The sequence below is a fragment of the Miniopterus schreibersii genome (genome assembly GCF_964146895.1).
Source record: "Miniopterus schreibersii genome assembly, chromosome: 14".
Lineage (NCBI taxonomy): Eukaryota > Metazoa > Chordata > Mammalia > Chiroptera > Miniopteridae > Miniopterus > Miniopterus schreibersii.
In genome coordinates this window covers 41,618,515-41,644,830 of record NC_138114.1, presented here as the reverse complement: position 1 = coordinate 41,644,830, position 26,316 = coordinate 41,618,515, and the positions used below count along the sequence as shown (strand labels likewise).

Sequence of the window (26,316 nt, the reverse complement as noted above, 5' to 3'; positions counted from 1 at the left end):
CCAAATTCTGGTTCTTGGAAGCCTTCCCAGAAGATTTCCAGAGCATCCCCCAGGCTTGGAGCATCCCAAATGTGGTGCACGGAAGGGAGAGCTGAGCCCTTATAGAGAATTGAATAGGAGCCTGGCTGACAGACAGGGAGGAGGGGCCGGCTGCTCTAAATGGCCAGGGAAGCAGGAGCTAGACTGTGGTCAGGTCTGATTTAATTAGGTAGAGGCAGGCTCCTGATTAGGGAAGGCTGTGTCTGCCAAGCCAGACAATTAAAGATTAATAACTGGGAGTGCCCCGATCCCCACCCCAAGCAGGAGAGGGCACCTGTGAGCCTGTCTCACCTGGCCAGAGACACGTGGAGACCTGCCACGCTGCAGACAGCCACCTCGGGAGCCAGAGAACAGAGAACATGGGTTATCCCCACCTTGGCCCACACCCAATATGTGTGGATAAAGCCCCCACTGTGTGTAGAGCACTATGGTAGGTCCTGTGGCCTATGAAGATCTTGGTGGGCCAGAAACAGGGAAAGGTAGGTGTCTTAGCTTGGAATCCTCCAGAAGCAGATCTGGGGATGAAGATTTGAGACCTAGCAGTTTATTTGGGGGGTGACACCAGTGAGGGAGTGAAGGAAGGCAGGGGAAGAAAGGCAGCCAAAGGTGGTACATTATCAATCAGCTACTGGGGCTTCATCCTGTAGGGAACTCTGAGAACTAGTGAAGAACTCTGGGCTGCGGGGCTGTCCCACCCAAGGGTGGCTGTGGGGCACCAGTCCACCTCCAGAGGGAGCTTTCCAAAAAGCCTGTGTGAACCAACACTGCCATGGCCTTCCTCTGTGCTTAGGATGACTTCCAAGATCTTCCAGGTGGCCTGTGCCTCCCCCCTCCCCCCTGGGCCCAGCGCAGCCCAGCCCAGCCCAGCCCTTCCAGCTGCCCCTCAGGCTTTCCTTTAGTCTTTCTCTTCAGAGAGACTTCCCTTTCTTCACCTCGGCAACCTCTTCGTTTTCCTCAGCTCTTAACCCAGTTTATCAATTTGTTTTATTTGGTTTTGTTCATTGTTCCAGGGGATGAGCCTGTTTTACTCAGTCCTGTGACCCCAGGGCCTGGCACATAATAGCTGCTCAGCAAATGGTTATTGACAGGCAGATAGTGCAGCAGCCAATCAGAGGCAGAGCCTGGCAGCTGCAGGGAAGGTCCACCCCAGCCTGGGTGCTCCCGGGCTGAGGCCCTTTGTCACTAAGTCCTGAATTTCCGTAACAGGAGTGAGGAGACTGGACTGCACAGGTCTGCCTAAGGCTGATGCCACCCTAGTTATAGCTCTCAGGAAGGCCTGCCTGGAGGGGCCAGTCCCCTGTGGTCCTCTTTCCAGGAAGGTGGGACTGACCAGTGCACCAGGGGTGAGGTGGTTAAGGAGGCGCAATGGAGATGAGATGCGCAGACCAGGAGTGCAGGGGGGTGTTGGGTGGGGGCTGTGCAGGGAAGGCTGCCCGGGGGAGCCAAGCCTCCACCTCGATTTGGATGCTAAGAGAGAGTTAGAGACAGACGGGGAGGGGGAGGGCTGGGCCGAGGGGGCTGTGAGTGCCTGCTGGAGGTTTCTGAGCTCAGATGGGTGGGCAGGGGCAGAGGGTGTTCATGGAGATCTACGGGGTGGGAAGGCCAAGAAAGAGGAAAGATCATGGAGGATCCAAGCATGGGTTTAGGAGTCAGCCAGCACTGGTTCAGACCTCAGCTCTGCCACTGTCTAGCGACTTAAGCTCTTTATGCCTGTTTCCTCATCTGGAAAATAGGGTAATGATAGTACCTTGTTCTTGGGGTGGTCAAGGGAACTGAGATAATGTATATGAAGCACATAGTCAGCTCCTCCTGCATGCACACGTGCCCTTGTTCTCAGACTTGGGCCCACAGGGAGACAGGAGAGGAGGCAGTGAGACAGTGTAGTCCAGGTGGGAGGACAGAGACGCAGGTGAAGTAATCGGGCAGGATGTCTGCAAGAGCATGCAGGCTATGCTGCCACCGAAGTTTCCTGACAGCTCTGGGTGATGTCACAGAGACCAAGGCCATCCTCATAAATGGACAGGAAGTGCCCCAGGTCATCAGAGACTGCTCGAGCCCTTCCATATTTTACACAAACTGACATCATGCTTGCTGACCCATCTGTAATTATCAGGGAAGACCTCCCGGAGGAAGTGGCATTTCCACTGAGCTTTCCTAGAGGAGAAGGAAGGGAGGGAGGGCAGAGACCCAGCGTCTGCCTGGAGGACAGCTCAGGATAATACTGCAGCTCTGGCCAGACCCAAGAACCACCAGAACCTTGAGCCTGGTCACCAGTAGTCAGGGCATTCGTGCATTCATTCAGCAAACGCAGATTGTGCCCAGACCTATGCCAGGCCTGGGGAGATGTCACAGTTCCCTTCATGGAACCTAGAGTAGAGGGAAGAAACAACACAATTATAATAGTAATGCTAAAAGCGACCAAGGGAGGGGACAGGGTGCTGCTCTAGGCTGGGTTTGAGGGTGGGGTGTTGGGAAGTGGCCTTAGGCTGGGAGCCAAAATGGGGAAGGAGAGAAAGTAGAAGGGGCACAGAGCCCAGGACAGTCAACCCAGGATCACTGTCCCCAGAATTTACACAAACTGCTGAGAGAAGCAGCCTCTCTGGAGACTGGGAAACCTGTCCCAGTGAGGCCGGGCAGTCCTTGGGCTGCAGACCCAGCCACATGGCCCTTTAGGGCAGAGCCTCCAAGCAGCAGCCCAGAAAATGTGTCAGCACAGGACTTGGGTGGGGGGCACATTAGAATCAGAAAGCACAGTGCCTCTCTGATGGCATGGTCACGGATACTGCTGCATGTCACAGCCAGGTTCCTCTTCCTGGAAGCTGTGCTCACTCACACCAGAGCTTAAGTTGTGACCTCCCTGAGAAAGTTTTAGAACTGGGTGGTGCCATTTTGGTATTTTTAGCTCTGAGTCTCTCTGCCTTCCTTTTATCTTTCTCTTCCCCACTTACTCCTAATTTAGCTTATCTGTCTGGATTTTACAGGTGTCCTTATCAGCCACAAGGTGATAAATTATTTGAGTGCCCTCATTTTATCAGTCAGGGATACTGAGGTACAAAGAGGGCTGCCATCCCCCAGATCTTGGGTGGCCCGGTTTGCTGGCTTTCAGGACTCCTCATTAGACCCTCTCTCCCACATGCAGACCCTTGGGAAGTCCCCAACCCGCCCAGTCATTCTGATGGAGTTGAACCCCTCAGTCCTGCCACTTCCAGCTCTTCCACCCCCCAGCCATGTGATCTTGGCAGGTGGCTTTACCCCTCTGAGCCTGAGTATCTTCATCTTTCAGTAGACACCCCAAGCCTTGGCCCACCCCAGTGGGGCCAGCTGAACCAGTCTCCCCACATCCTTCCCAAGCTCCTTCTCCAGCATGCCCCACCCCGGCCTTGCCCAGCCTGTCCCAGGTGGTTCATATCACCTACAAGGCCTGGCTCCTCCAGAGAGATGTCCCCCATCCCACTCCTGGGTCAGGCCTTTAGCAGAGCTCTGTACTGGCAGGTGGCGCTGGAGGAGGGGCTGGAGGCTCAGAGCATTTGGTCACCTTTATGGAGCCTCCCTATGTACCAGGTACCTAATCTGGGCTAACCTGCTTTACCCTCCGACAGTCCAGTTAGAGGGGTCCTTTTGGTCTCTTCTTTTTTCAGAGTGGAAATGAAGACAGAGAGACCCTAGGTAATCTGTCAGCAGAGCTGGGATTTGAACCCAGGCAGCTACACATACACACATTGCCCCTGTGAGCCAAGCAAATCTCCTGCTGGTACCCAACTCAGACCATTGGTCAAGGCCGCACTGTCCAGTGCACCAGCCAATACACTGCTGCTATTTAAGTTAAAATTTTGATTATGAAAGGGGACTAAGAATTCCATTTTGGGGTCACATTAGCCACATCTCAAGTGCCCAACAGCCACAGTTGAACCCTATCACGGCATTCTGTCACAGCCCCTTCTCTGGTTTTCTAGATCTGGCATGCAGCCCCCAGAAGCCCAGGGAGCCCTGTGGCCAGGAGGAGCATGGCAGAGTAGAAAGCAGGAGCTTGGGGAGCCTGTGGGGAGCCCACAGCACTTCCCTTCCCATCTAGGAAACCAGCTTGGTGTCCCCCTGGCCCCCTCTTCACCCATGGGCACTTATAGTCACCATCTGGTGGGATTCCTTGGAGTGCACACAGGTGGGAACCCAGGCCCGTCTGTTTTCATGGTGCTAAGCTGGCGCCCTGGACGACAGAGCCAGGGTCGTGCAAAGTCCAAACCCACGAGGGGGCCCAGTCAGCACTTCTTATATTGTGGCCACTGTCCACACTCCAAATCTAGCCCCTTTCATGAACCCAGGCTGTAGGCCAAGGGTCTTCTTCAGGTGCCTGATGTGGCTCTAAGAGCTTTGCACAATATCCCAGGTAACCCCAACAACAGAAGCAGGAACTATTTGTTTCCTCTTTGACAACTGAAGGCACAGAGGTTAAGTTACATGCCTGTGTTACGAAGTAGTAATTGGCTAAAGCATGCTCACCTCCACCCACATTCACAACCTTCTGCTCTGAGGCCCAGACGCGGTGGAGCTGTCCCTGGGCGAGAGACATGCTCAGGGACTTCACCCAGAATGGTGAGGCACGTCAGAGGAGAGGGACAGACAGACTGGGCTTTGTCCTCTTGCTGTGGATGGAGCGATAGCAGAGACCCTCTGGGACGTTCTGGAGACAAGCACAATGCCGGGGGTCTGCGATAGCCATAGCATCAGCCTCTCTGAACACAGCCTGGGGGTACATGAGACCCCTTCCCTCCCCAGCAATTCAGTTTTTTCACCCGGGGCGAGAATTCCGGCCTCTCTGGACCATCCCCGTGGTCACAATGGGGCCCATTCTCAGAACCCTGGAAAACATAGGCCCTAAGGAGAAAGGGCAGATTCTTGTTGGACACAAGGGCCTTCAGTGCCACAGTGTAGATCAGGGCGCAAATGGGGGCAAAGAACAGCATTCATGCCCCCTCCATCTGTCTTCCCTGAGGCCGCTGCCCCTTGAAACCATTCTGTGCAATGGCTCTCAAAAGCCAGAACAAAAACCTAGCTAGGGGCTATGCAGGGTGGAAAAATGCCCCAACATTCTCCAGACCTCAGCTGACCCAAAGCCCCTTGGCCCAGACCCTCCTCGCCCAGCTTCTGGACCAACACACTGTCTCACTGTATTGGTTTCACAGAGAATTAACTGCCTGTGAGGATACTCGGAGTAGCCTTATTTTTTAAAAATTGATTTTAGAGAGGGAGGAAGGGAAAGAAAAAGAGAGATGTGAGAGAGAGATATCAGTTGTTTGCCTACCTTACACATCCAGACTGGGAATCGAACCCGAAACCTTCCGGTGCACAGTACGATGCCCTAACCAACCAAGCCACACCAGCCAGGGCAGAATAGCCTGATTTTAAAAGGAAAAACTGAGGTTCTGAGAATTTGTCAGTGTTTTTAAAATGTTTTTTGCCACAATAAGAAATTTCACATCACAACCAATACAGACAGACAGACAAACAGGAAGATTGACATCTGAAACAGAAGTTTCACAAAACAATATTTAGCCTTACTATGGGTGACTTGATCACTTATTCTTTTTTAAATGCTGTTGGGACACACTAAGTTGATTTCAGAACTCACTACTGAGTGCCACCCTGTCATTTGAAAAGTACAAGTTTCAAGCGGACTGCCCAGGTCCACCAGCCACTGCGGGGCAGAGCCAGGCCCAGAACCCCGGGCTGGTGACATCATTGCCAGACTTGTCACAACCTCTCTCCCACCCCGCCCCCTAGCTGTCTACCCCACCTCTTAACAAAATTCTTCCTTCAGTGCATCCAAGTGTTACTCTCTGATCCTGAAACCCTCTGGATTTCACAGCCAGACATCAAAGTCCCTCCTTCCCCTTCCCCTTCCCCTTCCCCCCATCCTGGCCTTCCCCTAGCTGCCCCTCTGCTCACCCACCCTCTGGTTAGAGCTGCTTGTTCCTGCTTGTAGAGCTTTACCCTCTCTACCCTCTCCATGGGTCCATACCCCCTGATCCTTCAAGGCTAGGTAGGTCAAGGCTCCCTCCTCCAGGGAGCTGCCTTGGGTGTCCTGCAGCCCTAGGATCTTTTCTCTGCACTTGGAGTGTAACCACTCCTGTGTCTCTTGGAATGTTTCAGAATGCAAGATCTCACTGTGCTAGGTAGTTTTGTTCCTTCAACTTCACCCCAAACTTGCAGGCCAGAGCCTGTCCTATATGTCTCTAGTGCCTGCACAGGCCTTCATGAGATAGCCTACAGCAGGAGCTATAAAAGTGCTTATTGGCTGATAAAAACAGTCAAAAATCTTTCTTACATACCCCACGGGCTCCATGTCACTCCCTCGGCCAGGGTTGCATTAACACACACACATACCCCAGCCCCCATATTCTAGGTACCACCCATATCCCCAAGACCACTTGGCTCTCAAGGTCACCCAGAGCCATCTGGCAAACTAGCCAGCCTCTCAAGCAGTTCTCAGCAGCAGCAGGCTCTGCAGACAGGCGTCCTGGGCCAAGCAGCCAATGTCAGCCAGCAGACAGGAGGGTGAGAACATCAGGCTGGAAGTCTGTGCATGCGTGTCCTCCTCTGCCAGGACACTCGCTGATGGGAGCAAGGATGGAAAGGGGAGAGGGGTGGCAGGCAGCGGAGGGCAAGGCCCTGTAGCTCTCAGAATTCTACCTGGCAGGACTCAGCATCCTTCCATGGAGCTGGCCCACTCAAACAAGTCTTCCTCTCCTACTTTCCCTTGCCTCAGTGGCTCTTCCTGGCTTTGCCTCGCTTTCTGGAAGCGCTGACCAGCAGGATGGTCACCTTCTTTCCCCAGCCAGGAACCTGCTCCTGCTGCTTGTGTGCCCTATTCTTGCAGCCCAATCCCTGGTGGGCCTCAGCATGAGGAGGACTATGGGTCAGGACTGTCAATGTAGCCTCATGAGCCTGGGCAAGCCACTTAAGCCTTTAGGACCTCAGTCTCCTCATCCATAAAATGGATTAACACCACCTCTGCCTGCTTCAGAACACTGAGATCAGATGCCTGCTCGGAATTTTCAAGGGGGGGGTAGAGGGTGGGGAGGTATGTGCAAAACGGGAGGCCAACACACAACAAATTGTTAAATGCCTTTCCCTCTCCCTCCCTCCAGCCTCTCCCCTTTGCTTTCGCCAACACCAGCCTCTTCTCTGGAAGGTCCGAGGCAGGAATACAGCATGTCTCACCAAGGGAAATGAAGGGGGGGGAAAGAAGAAAAGGAAAGCTGACCCTCCTGGGTGCCATTAGCATGAAAACGCAGGCCCTTTGCATCTGTTGGTTTGGGGCTCTGAGAGTTGGCCGCACCTTGGGAGGTTAAACACATCCCAGTCAGTGAGTCCAGAACAGCCAATTCCTACATCAGTGGCCCCCTGAAAATATGATTGTTGCCAGAGGAGCCCAGATCAAACATTCAATGTGCAGAAACAGGCTTTTCCTGGGTGGACAGGGCTAGACCAAGACCCAGGGTTTTTTGGTGTCTGTGAAAACCAAAATCTCTGAAAATGAGGCTGGAATTGCCCCTCTTGGGCACTGTGCTGCTAGCATTGTGGTGAGATTCTCAAAAAGCCACTTCCTTTTGTTTTCGGGGCTCTACAGGCCTTTACCATTTGGGGAGCAACTAAGGTGGGCTTAGGTCCAGGGATGAAAGGATAACAGCAAAGACAAGTTATACAGCATTTCCTGTGCTGGGCACTGTGCGAGCCCCTTCACGCATACTGTACGGTTCATCTTCCCCGCTTCCTAAGCGGTTGGTATGGTGATGATCTGCACCCTGTGGACAGAGAAATAGAGCCTCCAGAGGCAAAGCAAGTAGCTCAGCTCGAGATGACCACCCAGCGAGCAAATAGCAGAGTTGAACTGGAGTCTGTCGCTTCCAGAGCCTGCTCTATGAACCTCATTCAGAACCTCATCCAGTGAGGAAGGGCCAAGAGATGAAGTGTTTATATCGTGGGGTAGAGGGAGGCCTCAGGAGTTCCTTTTTAAATGGGGGAGAGGTGGTGCTGGGTAGAAGTCCTCCCATCTTTCCCAGCCAGGCCAGACCTGTGGACCACAGGGTGACCAGCTGTCCCAGTTTGTCTGTGACTTTCCCACTGTGAGTCCTGAAAGTCCCATGTCCTGGTTTGCCTGGAATGGCCGGTCACTGTATCCATGGTCTTCATCACCTCTGGACCAGTTGCAGAGAATGCCAAGGGGCCTGATGTGAGGACACAGTGAGGACACAGCTTGGGAGGCCTTTTCAATTACATTAGCTTCTGGCAGCACTACAGGGAGATGCTGGCGCTCACCTCCCTCCCCTCCCTTCTCCTTCCTGTGGCTCCCTGGGCGATAGTGATTCAGCAGCAGGTCGGAAGCAGGCTAGACTGTGACCTCCTGGAGTGGAGTCACCAGCGGGTGGGGGCTGTCAGCACCAGCTCAGAGCGAGAATTGGAGCAAGGAGGGGAGAGGAGGGCAATTTTGACTTGTTCTGGAACTGGACCCCAACAGGGGGCTTGCTGTCCTGCCAGGGCCAGGACTGATTGCAGGGCAGCGGGAGGTAGGCGTGCCAGAGGCAGGGAGCCCTGCCCTTTCCCCCCCATGTCCCAGTATGTGAGGCATGGGGGAGTCCCAGCCACTGGATACCTAAACTGCTTCTCAGCATATTCAGCAGCTAAAAATATGAAAGGGCTTTGCTAAAAGGTGCCCACCCAGAAACTGCTAAGAGGCTGGAGACCAGATGCTGGGAAGGAAAGGTTCCTGTGTCTGCCATTCCCTCCATTCAGTCACAGCCCGGCTGCCCCACTGCCAGGACTCAGCCTCCACTCCTTGAACTCTGTGAGCTCTCAGGCCCCTGGGCCTTGTGTTCTTTTCCCTCCCCTGCACCCAGTGCTCCAGGGGGTGGCAGTGTTTGGGGATTTGCCTTGAGCCCCCCAGAGCAAGGCCTAGGTTCTCAGAGCCCAACCCCAGCCTCACCACTCACTTGGACAAGTTGTCTAGCTTGTTAAATTTTGTTCTCACCTGCCAAGTGGGGACCCTCACCACCTGCAGCAGTCTAGAAGTCTTTGGTGGGAAGGGGTCTGCTCTGGTTGAAGGACAGGCTGGCCAGGGGATTTGCCTGGAAGCTGGTTTGACACTGCAAGTGCATTTTCTTACTAAGCATAAATGTTGCTTAAGGGTGGCTGGGGTCTAATGTACAACCCTACATGTCAGGGTTGTTGCAAAGGGGACGGAGACTGTGCTGGGCCCCAGGTTCTCAGCCAACAGTGGCCCAGCCTCAGAAAACCCTCCCCCAGGTGGGAGGGGGCACATCTGAATTTGTAACCAGCTCCCCAGAGAATCCCATTGTGAATGACCAAGCTGAGAATCATTGACTTGGTGCTGGCACAGAGGAAGCACTCAGCTCCTGTGAATTATGTCCCTTGTCACAGGATAATGGCCTGTCTGCTGCCCCTGCCCCTGCCCCTGCCCCCCCCCCCCCCAGCCTCGGCCACACCGGGGCTGTTGACAGGCTCAAAGAGGATCCTGGGCAGCTGTACAAATAAGGAGAAGGTGGCCATCACTGGGAGGAGGTTACCCCCTGGCAGCCAGGGGATGGTCAGTGGGCCATGGTGATCCCAGGCCCAGAGGGCTTCTCCTGCAGGACCAGAGGGAACATGGGGAGGGGGGTGGGGCAGGGCAGCTACTCATTGCCATCCATCCTCTGCCCTTCCCTGGGCCTCACTCTGCAAAAATGCCTGAGAAATAAATTTCCTCCTTGGGAGTGGTGAGTCCACTGGGCAGGACATAGTCACCATACTACACTCTCTTCCTCACCGGGAATTCTCCCCACCATTGAGTCAAAAGGCACAGCCAGGCCCTCTGAGACACACAGTCTCTCCGTTTCCCTTCTGTCCCAAGGAGATGAAACTCAGGTGTGGGGAGAGGCACAAGGGGACTCTCCCACCTTCCTAATCCTTTGGAGACAACAGATTCAACAGATCCTTCTCCTCCCCACCCACCCTGCAGTTTTCATTCCTGTGGGTGGGCTTGTAAACCACTACCCTTCCCCGGGTTGGGTGACCTTGGGCAGTGGCTGAACCTTTGTTTCCTCGTCTGTGAAGTGGGGGTGATAGGACCTTCCTCTTAGTGTGGAGGTAAGGATTGAAAGAGGCATGGAATTAGAAGGGGGTTCTCAAACAGGAGAGGTATGAGAAATGCAGGTGCCCAGGCCTTAGCCCCAGCATTCCCATTCACTGAGTTCTGAGCCTAAACTTTAGGAAACATAGGACTTTAAGAGAGGGGGAGCCCCTCACTCTTTGCTGTGTGGTGAATTACCTTGGAGCTTACCAAACACCCCAAAAGCCCAGGCTACCCTACCCCCAGACTTCTGGAATTAGAATCTTGGGGAGTTTCCATGATGTTGACACCTTCCTTGTGAACCTGCTGTCCCTTTCCAGCAGGTGGACCTAGCTGGCCAGTTGGCTTTGACCAAAGCCCGAAATGGGCATTTTCTTTGATCCCCAGGGGAAATGAAAGGCATTTCCTCTGTCTCCAGATAGATCCCAGCCAGCTCCTGAGCACTTAACAGAACCTCTAGCATTTTAGGGGCCTGTGAGACTTGTTTCCTTGAGGATTGTGAATGGAGGGGGTAGTAGGAGGGGCCAACAGCAGGAGCAAGCACTGGGGGGCACCTGGAGGCAGGATTTGGGAAATAGCCTGATCCTGAGGCTGGGTTAATTCTTGGCTGGGAGCTTGGGTCTAGGGCAGGGACAGACTTTAATCAAAGGATCACACAAATATATATTACTTGGAGGCCAGTTTGAAGAGGGGGTAAATGTCGAGGAAGAGACATTAAGGAGGTAACATTTCAGTAGTGACTTAAAGGTTGAGTGGGCATGAGCTGGCAATGCCAAGAATTGGGAGGGGAAGCCCTGCAGGGTTGGGGAGCGGGCTCCCAGTGCGGGCAGGGCCTGGGTTCTAGCAGCCAACCTCCAGAGCCTGTTTCCCTATTTACAAAGTGCGTGGGAACCTACCTTGTCCTCCTGCATCCGCGAGGATGGGGGAAGGTGCCTAGGAAAGGGCTTGGGGAGCGGCCCATCGAGCCCCTCCTGTCGGGCTGGCCCAGGGTGGGGCGGGGCGGGGTCGGGGGCGCTGGCTGCGGGCGAGGCGGGCGGGGCATGCGGGGCGGAGCGGGATGGGGGAATCGTGCCCGGAGGCCGGACTGGCTGGGAACCCGCAGGCAGGCGCGGCGCGCAGTGCGTGCGACTGCGGAGCGCGTGGCTCGCCGGCCGCGGGGATCACATGAGCAGCGGCGCCGGGGACCCACCGCAGCCCGCTCGTGGGCGCCCTGCAGCCGCAGCCCCGCAGCCCCGCCGCCCCGCGCTCCCGCCCAGCCCTAACCATGTCTATCTGTTGTTGCTTCTTTTTCAGGGACTATGGCAGTTCCAAGAGGAAATCAGGTAAGGGAGACTCCGGGCGTTTGTCCCTCCAACCTCCCTCCCCTCCCGCTCCGTGCACGCGCCTCTCCGACCCTGCGGAGCACTTTCTTGGGGGGGGGGGGGACGGTCCATGCCCACCTGCCCTGCGGTCCTGTGGGGCTAGGGTGCGCCCTTCATGCCCCTAAGATCTCTGGTACTTGCGCCTTCTCTGCCCACGGAGTCGCTCAGCTGTCCCCTGTGGGAGTGGGGGTGGGTGCATGGGGAGTGTGGGGGTGTCTCCTGAAGGGCCTAAGCCCCCACAGCGTTCACGGGCGATCCTTCCCCCCTCCTGCCCTGGGCTGCGGTGCCCACTGCTGGGCACTGCTGTGACTTCTCCTTGGATCCTTCCCGTGGTGCGGCGGCGATGGAAATGTTCATAGAGACCCAGGGTTTACCCGCGGGAAGGTGACACCCAGGACTGGAAAGGGGGGTCGCACTTGAGTGACTGAGTTTGTAAGGCCTGCGGCGCAGACTCCCCCCTCCTCCCGCAGCTCTGAGCGCGCTCTCCTTGCTGCGGGGGTGGCAGCCCTGCGTGGTGCCCTCGGAGACCGGGATGGGAGGGGGCGGCCTTGGCCTGACAGGTGCCAGGGCTCGCCCAGAGTGTGCGGAGCGGGTGGCGGCAGGGAGAGAGGCGCCAGCCCTCCGACGCCGACGCCGCGGTGGAGCGGGCGCTGTCCGCTGGGGTCAGGGAAGGGTTCCCGGGGCGGGGCAGGCCGGGCGGGGCAAATGCCTGGTGTGGGCGGGGTGTGCTTGACTGGGGGAGGGTGGTCCCTAGGAGTTAGGGCTCTGTGTGTATGGATTGGGGGGAGCTCACTAGAGCTGTTGGCATGTGTGTTGCCTATATTTATGGGGTGAGCAGCCATGGGGGTGTCTGGCCCTTGGGGATGTGGGAAGTGTGTATAAACACGTGGCTCAGGTTAATGGGTCCTGTGGGGAGGCATCTGTGTCCAAGTGCCTTGGCCTGTGGATCAGCAGAGGCTGAGTGCCTGCATGTGATGGAAGGGATGTGGAGGGGGGGGGGGCAGTGTGATTGCATAGTGTATGTTTCTGACTGTGGGTTTGTATGTTTCACATGTACAGGTGTTTGCTTATATGTTTATTGGGATGTGAAAAGTTGCGTCCTGGTTGATGTACTGGGGGGCATGTGTGTATGTGGGGTTGAGACGGTCTACATAGTTGTGTGCTGTGAGGCTGTGTTTGCTTGTTTGGGTGCACAGATGCTGGGTGCGTGTGCCAGTGTGTTGGGCTGTTTGGTTGTGGGTTGGAGTCTGTGATCACGTCTTTGTGTCCCTTTTTGGGGTGTGTGCGGCTGTGGGATGAGATGTGTGTACACGGGCCTATCAGCTGGGCAGGGGGTGGCTCAGGTGTGCCTGCCCACTGGTGCAGAAGGCCTTTCCTCCGTGGCCAGGAGGGTAGGCTGCCTTATGAACCTGAGGAGTTGCAACATCGCCTCAGTTGTCACTTGCAGTCAGAGCCCCAGGAGGAGAACTGGGAAGGAGCTGTAAGCCTGGGACTGTGTTTTGTCACAGCCCCTCCCCAAGAGACTTGCCCTGTGCCTCAGACACGTAGTGTACTGGTTGAGCCTGGGCTTGTATTCTGGCTGGGTGTGACCTTAGGCAAGTTTTATAACCTCCACTTCCATTTCCTCATTTTCTTTAAAGCAAAGGTGATAATAGTATCTACGAAGTATTAATTTATCATCATCATCATACTTTCTGAAGCCGTGGGACCTTGGGTGGGTCCTTTCTCTACTCTGGGCCTCAGTTTCCCTCTGTAAAGTCAAGGGCTGGACCAGAAAACCCCTCAGGTTCCCCCATCCCCAGTCTCTGAATCTCACATTCTGTGCTGCTGCTTAAGCAGTGCAGGGCCCCACCTGGGGAAAACCTCCCCCAGTTTCTCTGCCAGTGGAGGCTCACAGGCCAGAAAAAGGGTGGATGGAGGGATTTAATTTCCGTTGGTGTGCTTAGGATAATGGCCACTTAGCGTTGCAGTTAAAGTGCCAGCTCTGGAGCCAGACAGCAGGAGTTTAGAGCTTGGCTTTCCTCCTCTGAGACCTTGGACAGGTTTCTTACCCTCTCTGTGCCTATTCTCTCATCTGCAAATTGGGGATAGTATACATACGCATTGTAAAAAATTATTCATACACACTGTAATGGTTAACTTTATTTATTTAAATTTATGTGTCAACTTGGCTCCGCCATGGTGCCCAGACATTTGGTCAAGAATTATTTTGAATGTTTCTATGGAGGTGGGTTTTGAATGAGATTAACTTTTAAATTAGTGGACTTCGAGCGAAGCAGATTACTTTCTATAATGTGGGTTGGCCTCATCTGATCAGTTGAAGGCCTCAGTAGAACAAGGATTTGACCTCTCCTCCCCTGAACAAGAAGTAATTCTGCCAACAGCCTGCCTTCGGATTTGAACTGCAATTCTTCCCTGAGTATTTAGTCTGCCAGCCCACTGCATCAGATTTTGAGCTCACCAAGCTTCCATATATATCTTATTTCTCTGAGGAATCCTGACTGATACATACCTCATGTGGTTATAATGCAGATTAGATAAACTAATATATATAAGGGTTCTTAGAACACTACCTACAACCTGGAAATCCCTCCCAAAGTGCTAGCTAGCTAGTTATTTAATGAGCATTTACTATGTGCTGGCAACTTTCCATATGTTTCCTCATTTGCTGCTCAGAGCCACGTGGCATGGTGGGTGGGATTCCCATTTTACAAATGAGAAACTGAGGCTTTGAGTGGGAAGCTGGCCAAAGTCTGTGGCAAAGTGAGGATTTGAGTCCAAGCATGAGGTTCATGAAGCTTCCCAGGGTCACTCCAGCCAAGGACATGCCTGGAGAAAATGAATGCTGTTCATCACTTCACACAGTTTAGACCCCAAAGCCCCAGCTCCTCCTTGGAAGATCTCTTGGAGGGATCTCTTTTTGAGCTCAGAGTCAAGACTTGAAACCAGGCCTGGTGGGAAGGGTGCAATCAACAGGGAGAAAGTTCTCAGGCAGCATACAGCCTTTTGGAGAAGGCAGGACCAGTGACCTTGAAAACAGCCTCAAATTTCTGCTCCTTCCTGCATCTTCCCCATTCCACCATCCACCCTGTTGCTCAAGCCCAACATCTAGAAGTCACCCTTGACTACTCGCTTTCCCTTACCTGCCAACCTGACCTCCGGATCCTTCCAATTCTCCCTCCCCCCATTGGAAGGCTCCCCTCATTTCTGCCTGCTGACCCAGCTCCCTCCTTGGCCTCTCTGCTTCCACCCTTGCCCCTCTACACTTTTATCTACACCACAGCTAGAGTGAGTGCTTCAAAACATGTACCAAATAGTGAGCTTTTCTGCTTAAATCCACCAAAGTCCTTCCCATCCTAACCAAAATAAACTTATCTCAGCCTACAGAGTCTTGTGTGCTTTGGCCCCTGCCTGCCACCCTGCCCTCTCCTGCTCCGCCCACCCCACTCCCACTCCAGCACTCTCTGCTCAGCCATTCCTTAAGCACATCATTTGTTCTCTCCACATGGCCTTTGCACTTGCTGTTCCCTCTGCCTGGAATGCTGTTCCCACATGGCTGGCTCCTTCTTAAGATTTCTGCTTAATTGGCCCCTCAGAGAAGCTGCCTCCATTTTCCACTGCCTAGCTGCCCCTCCACTCACCCTGCGTCTTCCCCGCACAGTTATCTCTTGCGTTTTCTTTATTATCTGAGTTCTACCACCTTGAGAGTGAAGACCTTGCTGCAGGGCTCGCACCAGCTGTATGCCAGGTACTGTGTCAGGTGTTGAGTTTACAGGAATGTGTCTTCCTGCCTTCAAGGAGTTTATGGAGTTTTCTATGGGTGAGATGAACTGTATTTACAAGAATGCATATTAGACAGAGGGAGTGGCATGGTTACCTGAGGAAGAGCAGTCCAGGTCAAGGGCACAGTGAGTGCAAAGATCCTGGGGTGGGAGCATGCTGGCTTCCTTGAGACAAGGCAGGGAGGTTTGTGGCTGGGTGGAAAAGAGGAGAGGTCAAGGTGGTAGGAGGTGAGAGCAGAGATGAAGCTGGAGATAGGGGGAGCAGGATAGACCATGTGGGCCTTGCAGGCCATTTTAAGAATTTTGACTTTCGCCATGAGATGAAGAGCCACTAAAAGGTCCTGGAGAAAGGGGGCGCCGTGATCTGACTTAGATCTTAGAAGCATTTTTCTGACTAGTGGGTGACTAGAGACAACAAGGAAAGGAGACAGATGAGAGATGAGGACTCCAGCAGGAGTGGAGGGGCTGGATTTTTGATTTTTTGTTTTTTTCAGAGAGAGGAAGGGAGAGGGAGAGAGATAGAAACATCAATGATGAGAATCATCGATTGGCTGCCTCCTGCACACCCCCTACTGGGGATCGAGCCCCCAACCCAGGCACGTGCCCCCGACTGGGAATCGAACTGTGACTTCCTGGTTCATAGGTTGACACTCAACCACTGAGCCACGCCGACAGGGCAAGAGGCTGGCTTTTAATGACTGGGTGCAGGCTGTGAGAAAGAGTTGATCTGGGCTCTGGGAAGAGTCAGATTGCCTGGGCTTCCATTCTTAGTCCCACAGGTTACTGGTCATGTGACCTCAGGCAGATCCCTTTACCTGAGCTCTGTTACCTCAGCTGTTCTGTTGTGTTGGTCAGGGTTCAACTAGAGAAACAGAACCAGTAGTAGCTATATACGTATTAGGAGATTTCTTGGAAGGATTTGGTTTACATGATTATGGGGGTTGGCTAGGCAAGTGTGAAATTCAAGGACAGGCTAGGGTTGTGGTCCAAGATGAAATTTCTTCTTCAGTGAAGCCTCAGCTCTACCCTTAAGGCCTTTCAGCTAATTGACTCATCCCCCTTCCCTCTCTTCCCCCCTCCCAATATCTAGATAATCTCACTGCAAGTAAACTAACTGTAGACTTTATCGCATCTGCAAAATATCTTCCCCAGCAACACCTATGTTAGTGTGCATTGAATAACCAGGGACTGTAGCCTAGCCAAGTTGACACATGAAACTGTCACTCCTGTAAAATGTAGTTATCAGAGCAGCTACCTGCAGGAAGATGCAGGGAGTTCAAGGTGATGCTATTACAGGGCCTTGTGCCTGGCAGTAGGAAGGGCCTGTTGCTCTTAGCCGTGATTGGCTTCCCCAAGGTGAGCACTACTCCAGGAGCTCAGAGGGGGCTGGAGCGGGCTCCTCAGAGCAGGGGCTTCTCTGCAGATCTGAAAAGATGGAATGGTGCTCTTAGTTCTAGGAAGCTGCATTCTGCAGGGCCTATGACTGGGGAGTTCTGAGTTGCACCACTAGGGGGCGCAAGAGCCCACGGATCCTGTGGAATCCTCCCGGGATTGTTGCCAGGCGGAGGGGCTGGTGCTTCATCCTACCCAGGAGTTCCTGAAGCTCCCACTGGTTTAAATGTAAATGAAGTTGCTCTAGAGTTTTGCAAGTTTGTTCTTTGGGGCAAGTGTGGATGTTTCTCATGAAATCCTGTTTACTTTATACTTTTCCTTGAAAAATTAGTGAACTCAGGCCAGCTTCCATTTTAGTGTTCATAAAACCTGCATTATTATTGGGCAGAATTAATGAGATCAGTGTTGCTGGAGTTACACCAAGGAGAAGCACGTTTTGCTTGGAGATGTGAGTTTAGGTTTTGGTATCAGACAGGGTTTGAACCCCTTCTCTGCCATGTTTGCTCTGTAACTGGCAGCTTACTTGACCTCTGACCTTCATGCCCTCATATGGAAAATGGGAGTAAAAATTGTACCTGCCTCGATTAAATGTAAGGATTAGATTAGCAGAGGGCCTGTACATAGCAAGCTCCCAATAATAGTAGCTGCCATTGTTTTAATTACCAATGGCTTCTGAAAGGAGGGGAGAATTTGGTCTTACCTCTGATTTGAGAGCAAAAAGATCCACTTGAAGCATTTATTTCCATTCTGTGAGCTCTGGGCCTGGCCCAGAGGAGGTGGAACTATACTCAGCCATTGCAGAGTATTCTATAGAATTAAGAACACGGACTCCGAAGCCTTCTCTCCCCTCCAGAGTGCAGGGTGCCTGAGGCTTTCCTCCCTCTTAAGCAGTTGCTTGTCCCTGGCCTCTTGGAGCTCACAGCTCACCTGAGAAAGCAGGGCATTGTCAGGGATTCATTAACAAATACAAAGCAGGGTGGGTTGTGATCCACGAGCTGTGGGAGTCACATAAAAGGGGGGCTAGCCAAGATGCAAGAGGCCAGAGATGTGTCCTGGAGGAAGGGAGAGATTGAGTGAGTGGAGGAGTGGGCAGGTCCCTCTGGTGGGGGGGCTGGGCATGAGCAGGGGAGGCTGGATTGAGTTTGAGAAATTGAAGGAAGGACAGGTGTCCAGCCTGGCAGGAGAGAAGAGCTAGGGAAGGGGGCTGGGGGCAGGAGGGAAGGGCTGGGGAAGGAGAGGTGTCCAGCCTGGCAGGAGAGAAGGCTAGGGAAGGGGCGCATGAGATGAGTCTGGAAAGCAAGCCTTGGAGAAAGTATCAGCAAGACTTTTCAAAGCAATTTCCAGGGCTTTTCTTTCTGCCTGAGCCATCCGTCGCAGTGAAGAGGGCCCAGGCTGCTAAGTAAAGATGGCCAGGATATTCCTGGCACCGTCCAATGACCAGCTCCCAAAGCGGACGTGTCTTGCGGAGGCATCGCCTCTGGCACGTCTCACCCTGGCTGGTGTTTCAAAACGATTTTTAATTTTCGTGGCTCCAGGTCCTCAGCCTGATGTCACCCCTGGAGTTCAAAGCCAACTAATTGGAAATGAAAGGAGGCTGATTGATTGGGCAGCTCCATGGCCAGCCCACGTGTCAGTGATGCTCACGTGCCCGTGTCTGTGCCACGACGCCCACAGGCAGAGGCAGCACGGCCCCTCCGTTCTACGGGCCTGGACACACGAGGCAGGAGTCGGCGAGAACGCTCCCAGGAGGAGGCAGCCAGCTGGTGGCCTCCATTCTCTCAGCCCTGCTTAATTTCTCTCCACCCCCTCGCTCCTGCCACAGCTTCCCCTGCAGGGAAAATAGACAGGTGGCTGGGAAGGGAACAGCATGTGCAAAGCCTGGAGGTGTGCTCCAGAATCCTGCACTGCTCGCCGATGTACAGGCTCCCAGGCTCTGCCCAGACCTGCTGAGTCAGCACCTCTGGCGGGTGCTGCTGGGAAATAGCATTTTGACAGGCTCCCCAGGGATTCTGACCTCAAGCCAGGGTTGACTTTTGAATGGGTCATCCATGTGGGTTAATGGCGGTGTTCAGGGTAGATGGGCAGTGAGGTGGCAGGAGGATCAGAGTCCGGTGATGGACAGTGACTGGATGGGGCTGCTCCTTGTAGATGCCTTTGGTTATCTCCTAAGTTGGGAGGCTGGGCCAGCATGGGAAAGGAAGATCAATCAGAGGACAGAGAACACCAGCCCAACATTTGGGGCCCTGGAGAACGGCCCTGCCCAGCCACTGTCCTCCCTTCTTGCCTCGTTAAGAGGCCGTGACGAGATTCCATCTGCCTTTTATTTCCATCAGGCTTTCTTCTTGGGGGAGGAGACACCCACGTTGTGGTCCAGCAAAGAAATGCTCCCTGCTGCAGCCCTCAGCCAGAAAATAACTTGTTTCTCACTTCGGCTTTTGGTTTATAGACATGTGACAAAAGAGGCAACATTTCCAGTAATGATGAAGCCAATGGAAAAACAAAGATTTGGGGAAATGTGCATTACTTGTTGTTTTAGCACCTTTTTCTGATCTAAAGTTACTTTGTTTAGAAATAGAAATGTAGCGTGTGTAACTTCATTGGCTTGTGGCATTTTTATAATTGGCCAGTTTTGGCATGTGAAGGCAAAGAAAAATTTTCCAAAGTTTCAGTAAAACTTACATGTTTACAGGGAAGAAAGTGGTTTTCCCTGACTCTTTCTGCTTTGCCCCCTGGATCTTGTCATCGCCATGTGTGACCCCAGCAGCTGGTGCAAAGATGTATTTTATTAATGGTAGACCTGGAGTCTTGTACCAAGAAAACTGGACCATGTCAGCCTTCACTTGCTTGTGCTCCTTCCCCAGTGCCGCTCCTGGCTCATGGGTGCAGTGTTACAGCAGAGGCCCCCGCAGGTTCTGGGGCTGTCTTTCCCATTACCCTAGGTCTCCCAGCTCGGTCCTGGAGCACCTTAGGCTCTGGAGTGTTGGATCTGGGTCAGGGTTGAGTGCATAACTGTTCCTGGCAGGAGGGTGAGGTCCTTGTAAAGCTGTGATGATAGGCTAGTGACAAGAGGCCAAACCAAGACTCTTTGTACATTGGCAACGGCCCCCCCAAGGAAACCGGCACATTTTAACACCCGTTTTCCTAGTTCTGTCTTCTGGTGTGTCAGCTCCCTGCCATGCCCCTGTTCCTCCCTGGGGCATGGTGGCTCCAAGAGCACCTCCATCAGTTCTCATCTGCATTTGGTCACAGGGTTCTGATGAAGAGGGCCCTGTCCTTAGCTTCTTTGATGACCTCAGTTGCTCTCTCTGCTCTAAGCCCATGGCTCAGTTGACACTAGTAGCAGCTCTCCTGGAGGCAGGGGGGAACCCTTGACGGCCAAATTGCTAGGAAGCAAGGTTCTGAATGGACACTGGTGCTAGACTTCCCTTCTAGGATTAGATGGTTCCTGTCCTGCCAGGCCTGTAGCTGACCCCACAGCTCTGTTGTGGCTGTCGTGTAGACCTGTCCAGTGAACATCTGTGCACTAACTCTGTGCCAGGCCCTGCAGTGGAAGCGCAGGGACACTGAGATGGATCCAATGAGGTCCTTGTCCTCAGGACTCTCAGTCGGGTCGGGGAGGTAGGAAAGTAAAGAGCAGTTATAATATGATGCCCAAGTGCTATGATGGTGTTGGCGCAGAGTGAGAAGGAGGCACACAGCCCTGCCTGGAGGTGTCGAGTGAGGCCTCCAGCCCTGGTTCGCGGGGGTTTTTGAATGAGTCAGCCTGGAGCAGAGGGAGAGCAGCCGTGCGGAGGACAGCTGGTCACTCGGCATTCGCTGTCCGAGCGTGCCACGTCTCCTAACTGGGCTGAGGCATGTCCTCTACATCCACGAGCACCTACCGATGCTATTGTGAAACGGCCATCCCTTCACTAAAGTTGTTGAAATTTTAAAAGTCCTAAGTGTGAAATGAATACATGTGCCCTGGTTGGAGAGAACTTGCCCGAGACCCTTTCCTTATCATTAGGAGGACCCGCTTCCAGCAGTCTCCTGGGGGATGTGGGTCCTTGCCTGGGAAAGGAGGGCATGACCACTGACCTAACGGGTTCCCAGCCAGGTGCCTGGCACTAGGAGGTGCTCATTAACTATCTGACTAATAGACTGGTCTCCATGAGGAAGGGCTCGCCAGCCAGTGGGTCTCCCTAGTGGTTGATGATGAACCAGAATCAACACAGAAAGAACAGCCCTTCCGTATCACAGGTGAAGACCAGGGGGACCTAGAGAAGTGGTCCCACCTTCCCACTTGGGTAGTGAGGTAGGATGGGGCCCTCTGAGCACCGGCTCTTCTTCCTGGCTTCTCTCCAGGTGGAAGCTCTGCATTAGCCAGAGGCCCTGAGCTGCAGTGCCAAGGGGTTAACTCTGTGTTCTCCAGGGAGCTCACACACTCAGCCCTCCTCTGTCTCCAGGCCCTCCAGCCGCAGCCCTCTGGGCATAGCTCAGTCACATGACAGCCAGATTTGGGGATTTCCCAAGGATTGGTGTGTGTATGCACTCACACTGCTGTGTTTACATGGCATCTGAGAGCTCAGGGCATTGGTCCTGGCCCTCGCAGAGCAGGAGAGGGGTGAGGGTGAGGAGAGGCCCAGGGCACCCAGCACACACCATGGGGGCTGCTCCGAGTCCTGCCGAGCCCTGTTCCTGCCAGACATTATAGATAAGGCAGTTGTTCTTGCTTAGACTCCCATTTCCTGCAACATCCATCTTGCCATAGACCACATTGGTTATGGATATATTTTTTAAAAAGTCTCTTTGAAGGGCTTTCCAACAGAGACTGGGAGCCAGCCGTTTTCCAGGGATGCTTTACCGGGTTCAGGTATTTGCCTGTGAGCCATTCCGCCAAGCACAAACTAGGCTCAGCGTCTCCCGGCCTGAGAAGGCCTGTACGTGGCTTAACCAGCAAAAGCTGGATTAGAGAGAGCGCAAGGGCCTGGTGCAAAGAATACCCCAGGGCAGTGGGGTAAGCCTGGCCTCAGTTTCCACGTGAAACCCTTGGGACTGAGCACAATGAATGTGCATCCTCCATGAGCCGCTGAGGATTTATTGGGGTGCTATGAGAATACTGACAGGGTTGAGACCCTGAAAGAACTTAAGATCCGGTTGGAGAGACTCATAACAAATTTTGATTAAGCACCTACCAGACACTTGCTAGGACTATAGTACGAACCAGACATTCTGGAGCCAGTTGACACAGTTAGTGAACAATACAGAGATCCTGCCCAGGGCAAGATGAGGGAAGCTGGCAAACCTTGAAAAGTGGGTCATCTTTGCCTGTCCAGTGTGGCTCAGTGGTTGAGTGTTCCATGGAGGTCACGGTTCGATTCCCGGTCTGGGCTCACGCCCAGGTTGTGAGCTCGATCCCCAGTAGGGGATGTGCAAGAGGCAGCTGATCAATGATTCCCTCTCATCATTGATGTTTCTATCCCTCTCTCCCTTCCTCTCTCTGAAATCAATTTTTAAAAAAAATAATTTTAAAGAAGTGGGTCATCCTCCATTTTGCCCCATTCTACCCCTGTCTGGCTCCAGTCAATGACAGTGTCCAGCCAGATGTCAGCTAAAGCATAGTGAGCCCCGCCCCAAAGCTAGGGTCTAGTTACAGATTCGAGGCCTCCAAGACTCAACCCTGTTGTATCCCCCACCCCACCCCAGCTCACTGTGCCTGGCCCAAGTATGCCCTGTGGTCAGTCTGGGCAGCCTCAGGGAGTGAGTATGCACATGAGTGGCAGCCCCACCAGTGCCAAGAAGGTGGATGAGGGAGTCACGCTGCCTCCTCCAACCTAGGTGACTCCTGACACAGACAGGAACACCTGAGAAAGTGTCTGTGATCATGAATATCTGTGTCCTGTCTCCAAAGCTTGGAGGCAGACCATGGAGAGTCAGTTGGTCATAGCCAGCAGCCCCAAGCTGTGCACATGGTAGATGCTCATTAAATACTTAGCAGCTGATTCATTGATAATCTGATAGCAAGAGTCCAGTCTTGAGAACACAAGATGTCCCACTTGCAATGGCCCTGGGCTGGCAATGCCAGGTTCGAGTCCATTGCTGTTGACTCCATCACTCACGGCTCTTGTGGAGACTGCCAGGGAGGTAGACAGACTGCAGAGCTGGGGGCCTGTAGGCCCAGCAGCTGCTCACTCCATCCTGCTTCGCTGGCCCCCGTTTCTGCCGCTGCTTCATCCCCACTGCTATGGGCTTTGGCTAGGGAATAGCTCAGTAAGTGTGGGAGGACCACCAAGGCGGACCACTTCAGGGAGGGGGGTGGCTGGGATCCTGGAACTCTGAACAAAGTTGAGTTTGTCTCATCTCTGCACACCAACGCCCGGCATAGGGAGAGGGGAGAACCTGTGAACTGAGGGGGAGGCTGCAACCCAAGGGGCTTACTGCGGGGTCAGGCAGCAGCTGCTGCTAATGGAGGCTCAGAACCTCGCCCGCCTTCCCATCCAGAGCCCCTCTGTCCACCCACGATGCCTCCGATTAACCGCAGCACCTGTCTTTAACCAGGAATCTTTGGGTCTTTTCAGCAGGTGGAGGGAGGATGGCAGACCTGCCCACCACCCCCTGCCAACGTAGACCCTCTAGGCAGCTGCAGTGCCCTCTGGGCTTCCTTGGCCACTCTGCCCACTTGGGCTGGGCTGTCTCTGCTGGCCCGGCCATGGCCTAGGCTGGCAACCTTTGGACTTAGTCCCTAAGGAGCTGTGGAATGGCTCCAGGCCCAGCCCAGCCCCCACCCCACCCCATTCCCCACCTGAGCGGGGGAAACTGACTGTTCTCTGACTGCATAGCTAAGTGGCCGGAGGGCCAGTGGTGCATTCCTACCCCGGGTTGGGTTGGACTGCCCCCACATGGACTCTGGATTCTGAGAAACCAGCTCCTAGAGAAGGAGGCAGGTCCCTTCTTACTGAGAACAAAATGAATAGGAATATGGCTGCATTTACAAAGAGAAGCCCAGCAGAAATAAATGAGCCTCCCTTGGCCAAGGGCCAGGGAGGATCCAGAGAATGTAGTTCCCTGTTTTAGGCCCCTTTGTTCCCAGTTCCCGGCCAGCCTGCCTGGGCTCAAGTCTGGCCCATCACTTCCTTGCTGTGGGGCCTGGGGAACAACCTTAACTTTTCTGGGTCCCACTTTCTGCATCTGTAAAATACAGATTGTTGTAAGGATTAAATTAGGTAGGGCTCATAAAATGTTTGGAGCAGTGCCCAGCGTGAGTGTTAAGAAAGTGGTAACTAGTATAATTATTCTAGCCTAAGCCCTGCCACTCACTTGCTGTGTGATCTTGGGCAAATTCCTTCTGCTCTCTGGTCCTGAGTCCCTACATGCTTCTTCCAGCCTTTGGGTTACCACCAAAAAGCCAGAGATGGTGGGGAAAGAAGCGACCTAGAGACAAACAATGGCCTGTCTTCCCATCTAGGATCGCCTCTGTCTTTAAGACGATACCCACCAGAAACGTCAGCCCTGAATTTCTTCTTTAGTATTTCCATTCATTTAGCTCAGAATTCTGTGGCCCAGAACCCTCTTGCAGCACCAGCTATATTATTTATGGGGCCTCTCGTTCATAAACTATTAAAGATTTCAAATGGGGGACATAAGAACATTAAACCAAGTGAGGGTAGGACCCTGTGTGACTGCCTAGATTACACCCACCTGAAGCAAGTCCTGCGTTGGGGGCTGTGGGTCTAGGAGGCAGGGCCAGGGCCTGAGCTGCTGCTGTGGCAGAATCAAGCCCTCACCCCTCCAGTCCGAGGCCGTGGTTTTTTCATGTTGTAAGTATTGATGACAAGCTGGAGGCTGCTGCTCGCCCTGGAGCAAGCTGCACAGCACTGCCGAGATCAGCAGCAGCTCACACTCCTTTTAGTTGTGCGCCTCCAGCCTTCTACCCTTGTGACTTTTTATTGGAAGTTACGTTTGAACCACTGCTTGCTTGCTTTCTGAGCCATCTTAATCTGGGCCATCCTTTTTCTGGACGGCATTCATGTCCATTCACATCACTTCATTGTTACACCTCTCTTTCTGCTGCTCTGAGCGCGATGGCCTATTTCAGGCCCCCTAAAGTGAATATATCATGCAGGCCAAGCCACTTCTTTGTAAATTACTTCTTTGTGAAGGACTTTTAGCCCTGCGGGGCTATTGTAAAGATTTCAACTACTGTATGCTTATGGCAGTACAGTGCCTACAACACAACAAGGGATGTGCTCAGAGGAAGAGCAGCTCCTTCTATTACTACCTTTAAATAACAGGGCAGCAGCTGTCAGCTCCTAATCAGTTGATGGCCTGAAAGCAGTGGCTGAGTTTCCTGGTGGCCTAGTCGAAAAAGGAAAAGAAACACAAGGAGTCTGTAGGAAACCAAAGAAATCTAGCTCTGTGCGAAGTTTAGTTGTACAAAAGGAGAGAAAAGACTAGACTAGAGCAGATATTTAGAAACCAGTTCAAGGCTGCAGTAAGGTAGGAACAATAGAATTCCCACAGAGGGCGAGGTCTCGAGTGCTCAAGTGTGCCGAGATGTTGAAGAATGGAAGCATGTGGAGGAGAAGGGGGTGGGGGTATTCATTCCATTCGGGGGCCCCTGGCAGGGTCTCTGCATCTCCTCCCCTCCCTGGAGCCTAGGGCGGGGGCTGCGTAAGCTGATAAGGAGGGTGACCCAGCCCTGGTCCCTTGAGCCCTGGGTTTGCTTTCATTCTCCGAGGAGTTTGTGCTGTTGGCTGTTCTCACTCCCGTCTCTCCCACCTGGGCTCGCAGCCCACTCTGGATTTATTAGTTTGGATGGGTGGAACTTGCTTGACACCAGGGAAGGAAGGATTCCTGGAAACATGGTTGGAGACTAGATTTGGGTAAATTGAACCCAATTCTCACTGCTCTGGAGTTACTCAAAGCTAAAAGAAACCTTATTATGAAGCAGTAAGAGTCTCTTGCCTAACTTGGGACTATGCAGGTGTTTTTCATGTAGTGCTTGGGTGTATGTGTTTGGGGGAAGCTTCCTTAACACCAGGGGCACCTGTAGTATTGGGACCTGATGAAACTCAAGTTCAGCACCTAAGTGTCCTCAGGTCACTGTATTTGGCCAGGACGTGCAGACACCTGGTTTTCTCTGGGCCTAAGTTCTTGCTTCTCTTGCAAGCCAAGAGGAATGGCTGTGGCAAGGACGTAAGTACTGGGGGATGGCCAGTGGAAGACCCCTGTCTCCACACCTCCTGTCTCCCAGGCACACACTGCTTTAGTCACCAGCTCTGCCCCTGTCATCCACTCCCCTCTGTGTCCCCCTCCAAAACCTTTCATAGGCATTAGGCCATTTCACTCTTAAAACAACCCTAGGAAGAAGATAAAGTCGGTATTCTTATCGTCCTGTTACAGGGGGGAAAGAGGCTCCAATATTTAAGTGCCCAGAATCTGAGCTAAAAGGTGGAGTAAGCACAAGAACCAAGATTTTAAAAAAAAATTTCTTGCTCCGGTTCTCTGCGCTCTGTACCTCCTGAATTATTGGCTTTTTTCGCTTGAGTTTCCATATATTGAGCATGTGTTCAAGTGGTTTTCCCTGGAAGGCAGTCTGCGGCTCTGGAAAGAGTCTTTTCAGCTGTGGTGCACTTGTACT

The 26,316-nt window shown here is 53.2% G+C and overlaps 1 protein-coding gene across 2 annotated transcripts in view; it reads left to right on the top strand.

Annotated features, from left to right (window-relative positions):
* The window catches only part of SH3PXD2A (SH3 and PX domains 2A), a 206,272-nt gene that overhangs the window by 114,002 nt on the left and 65,954 nt on the right, over positions 1 to 26,316 (top strand). For both annotated transcript variants that reach the window (XM_081158959.1, XM_081158958.1), the window contains exon 6: positions 11,456 to 11,484. In XM_081158959.1, the coding sequence (XP_081015085.1) occupies positions 11,456 to 11,484 (29 nt within the window). The remainder of the gene's footprint in view (positions 1 to 11,455; positions 11,485 to 26,316) is intronic.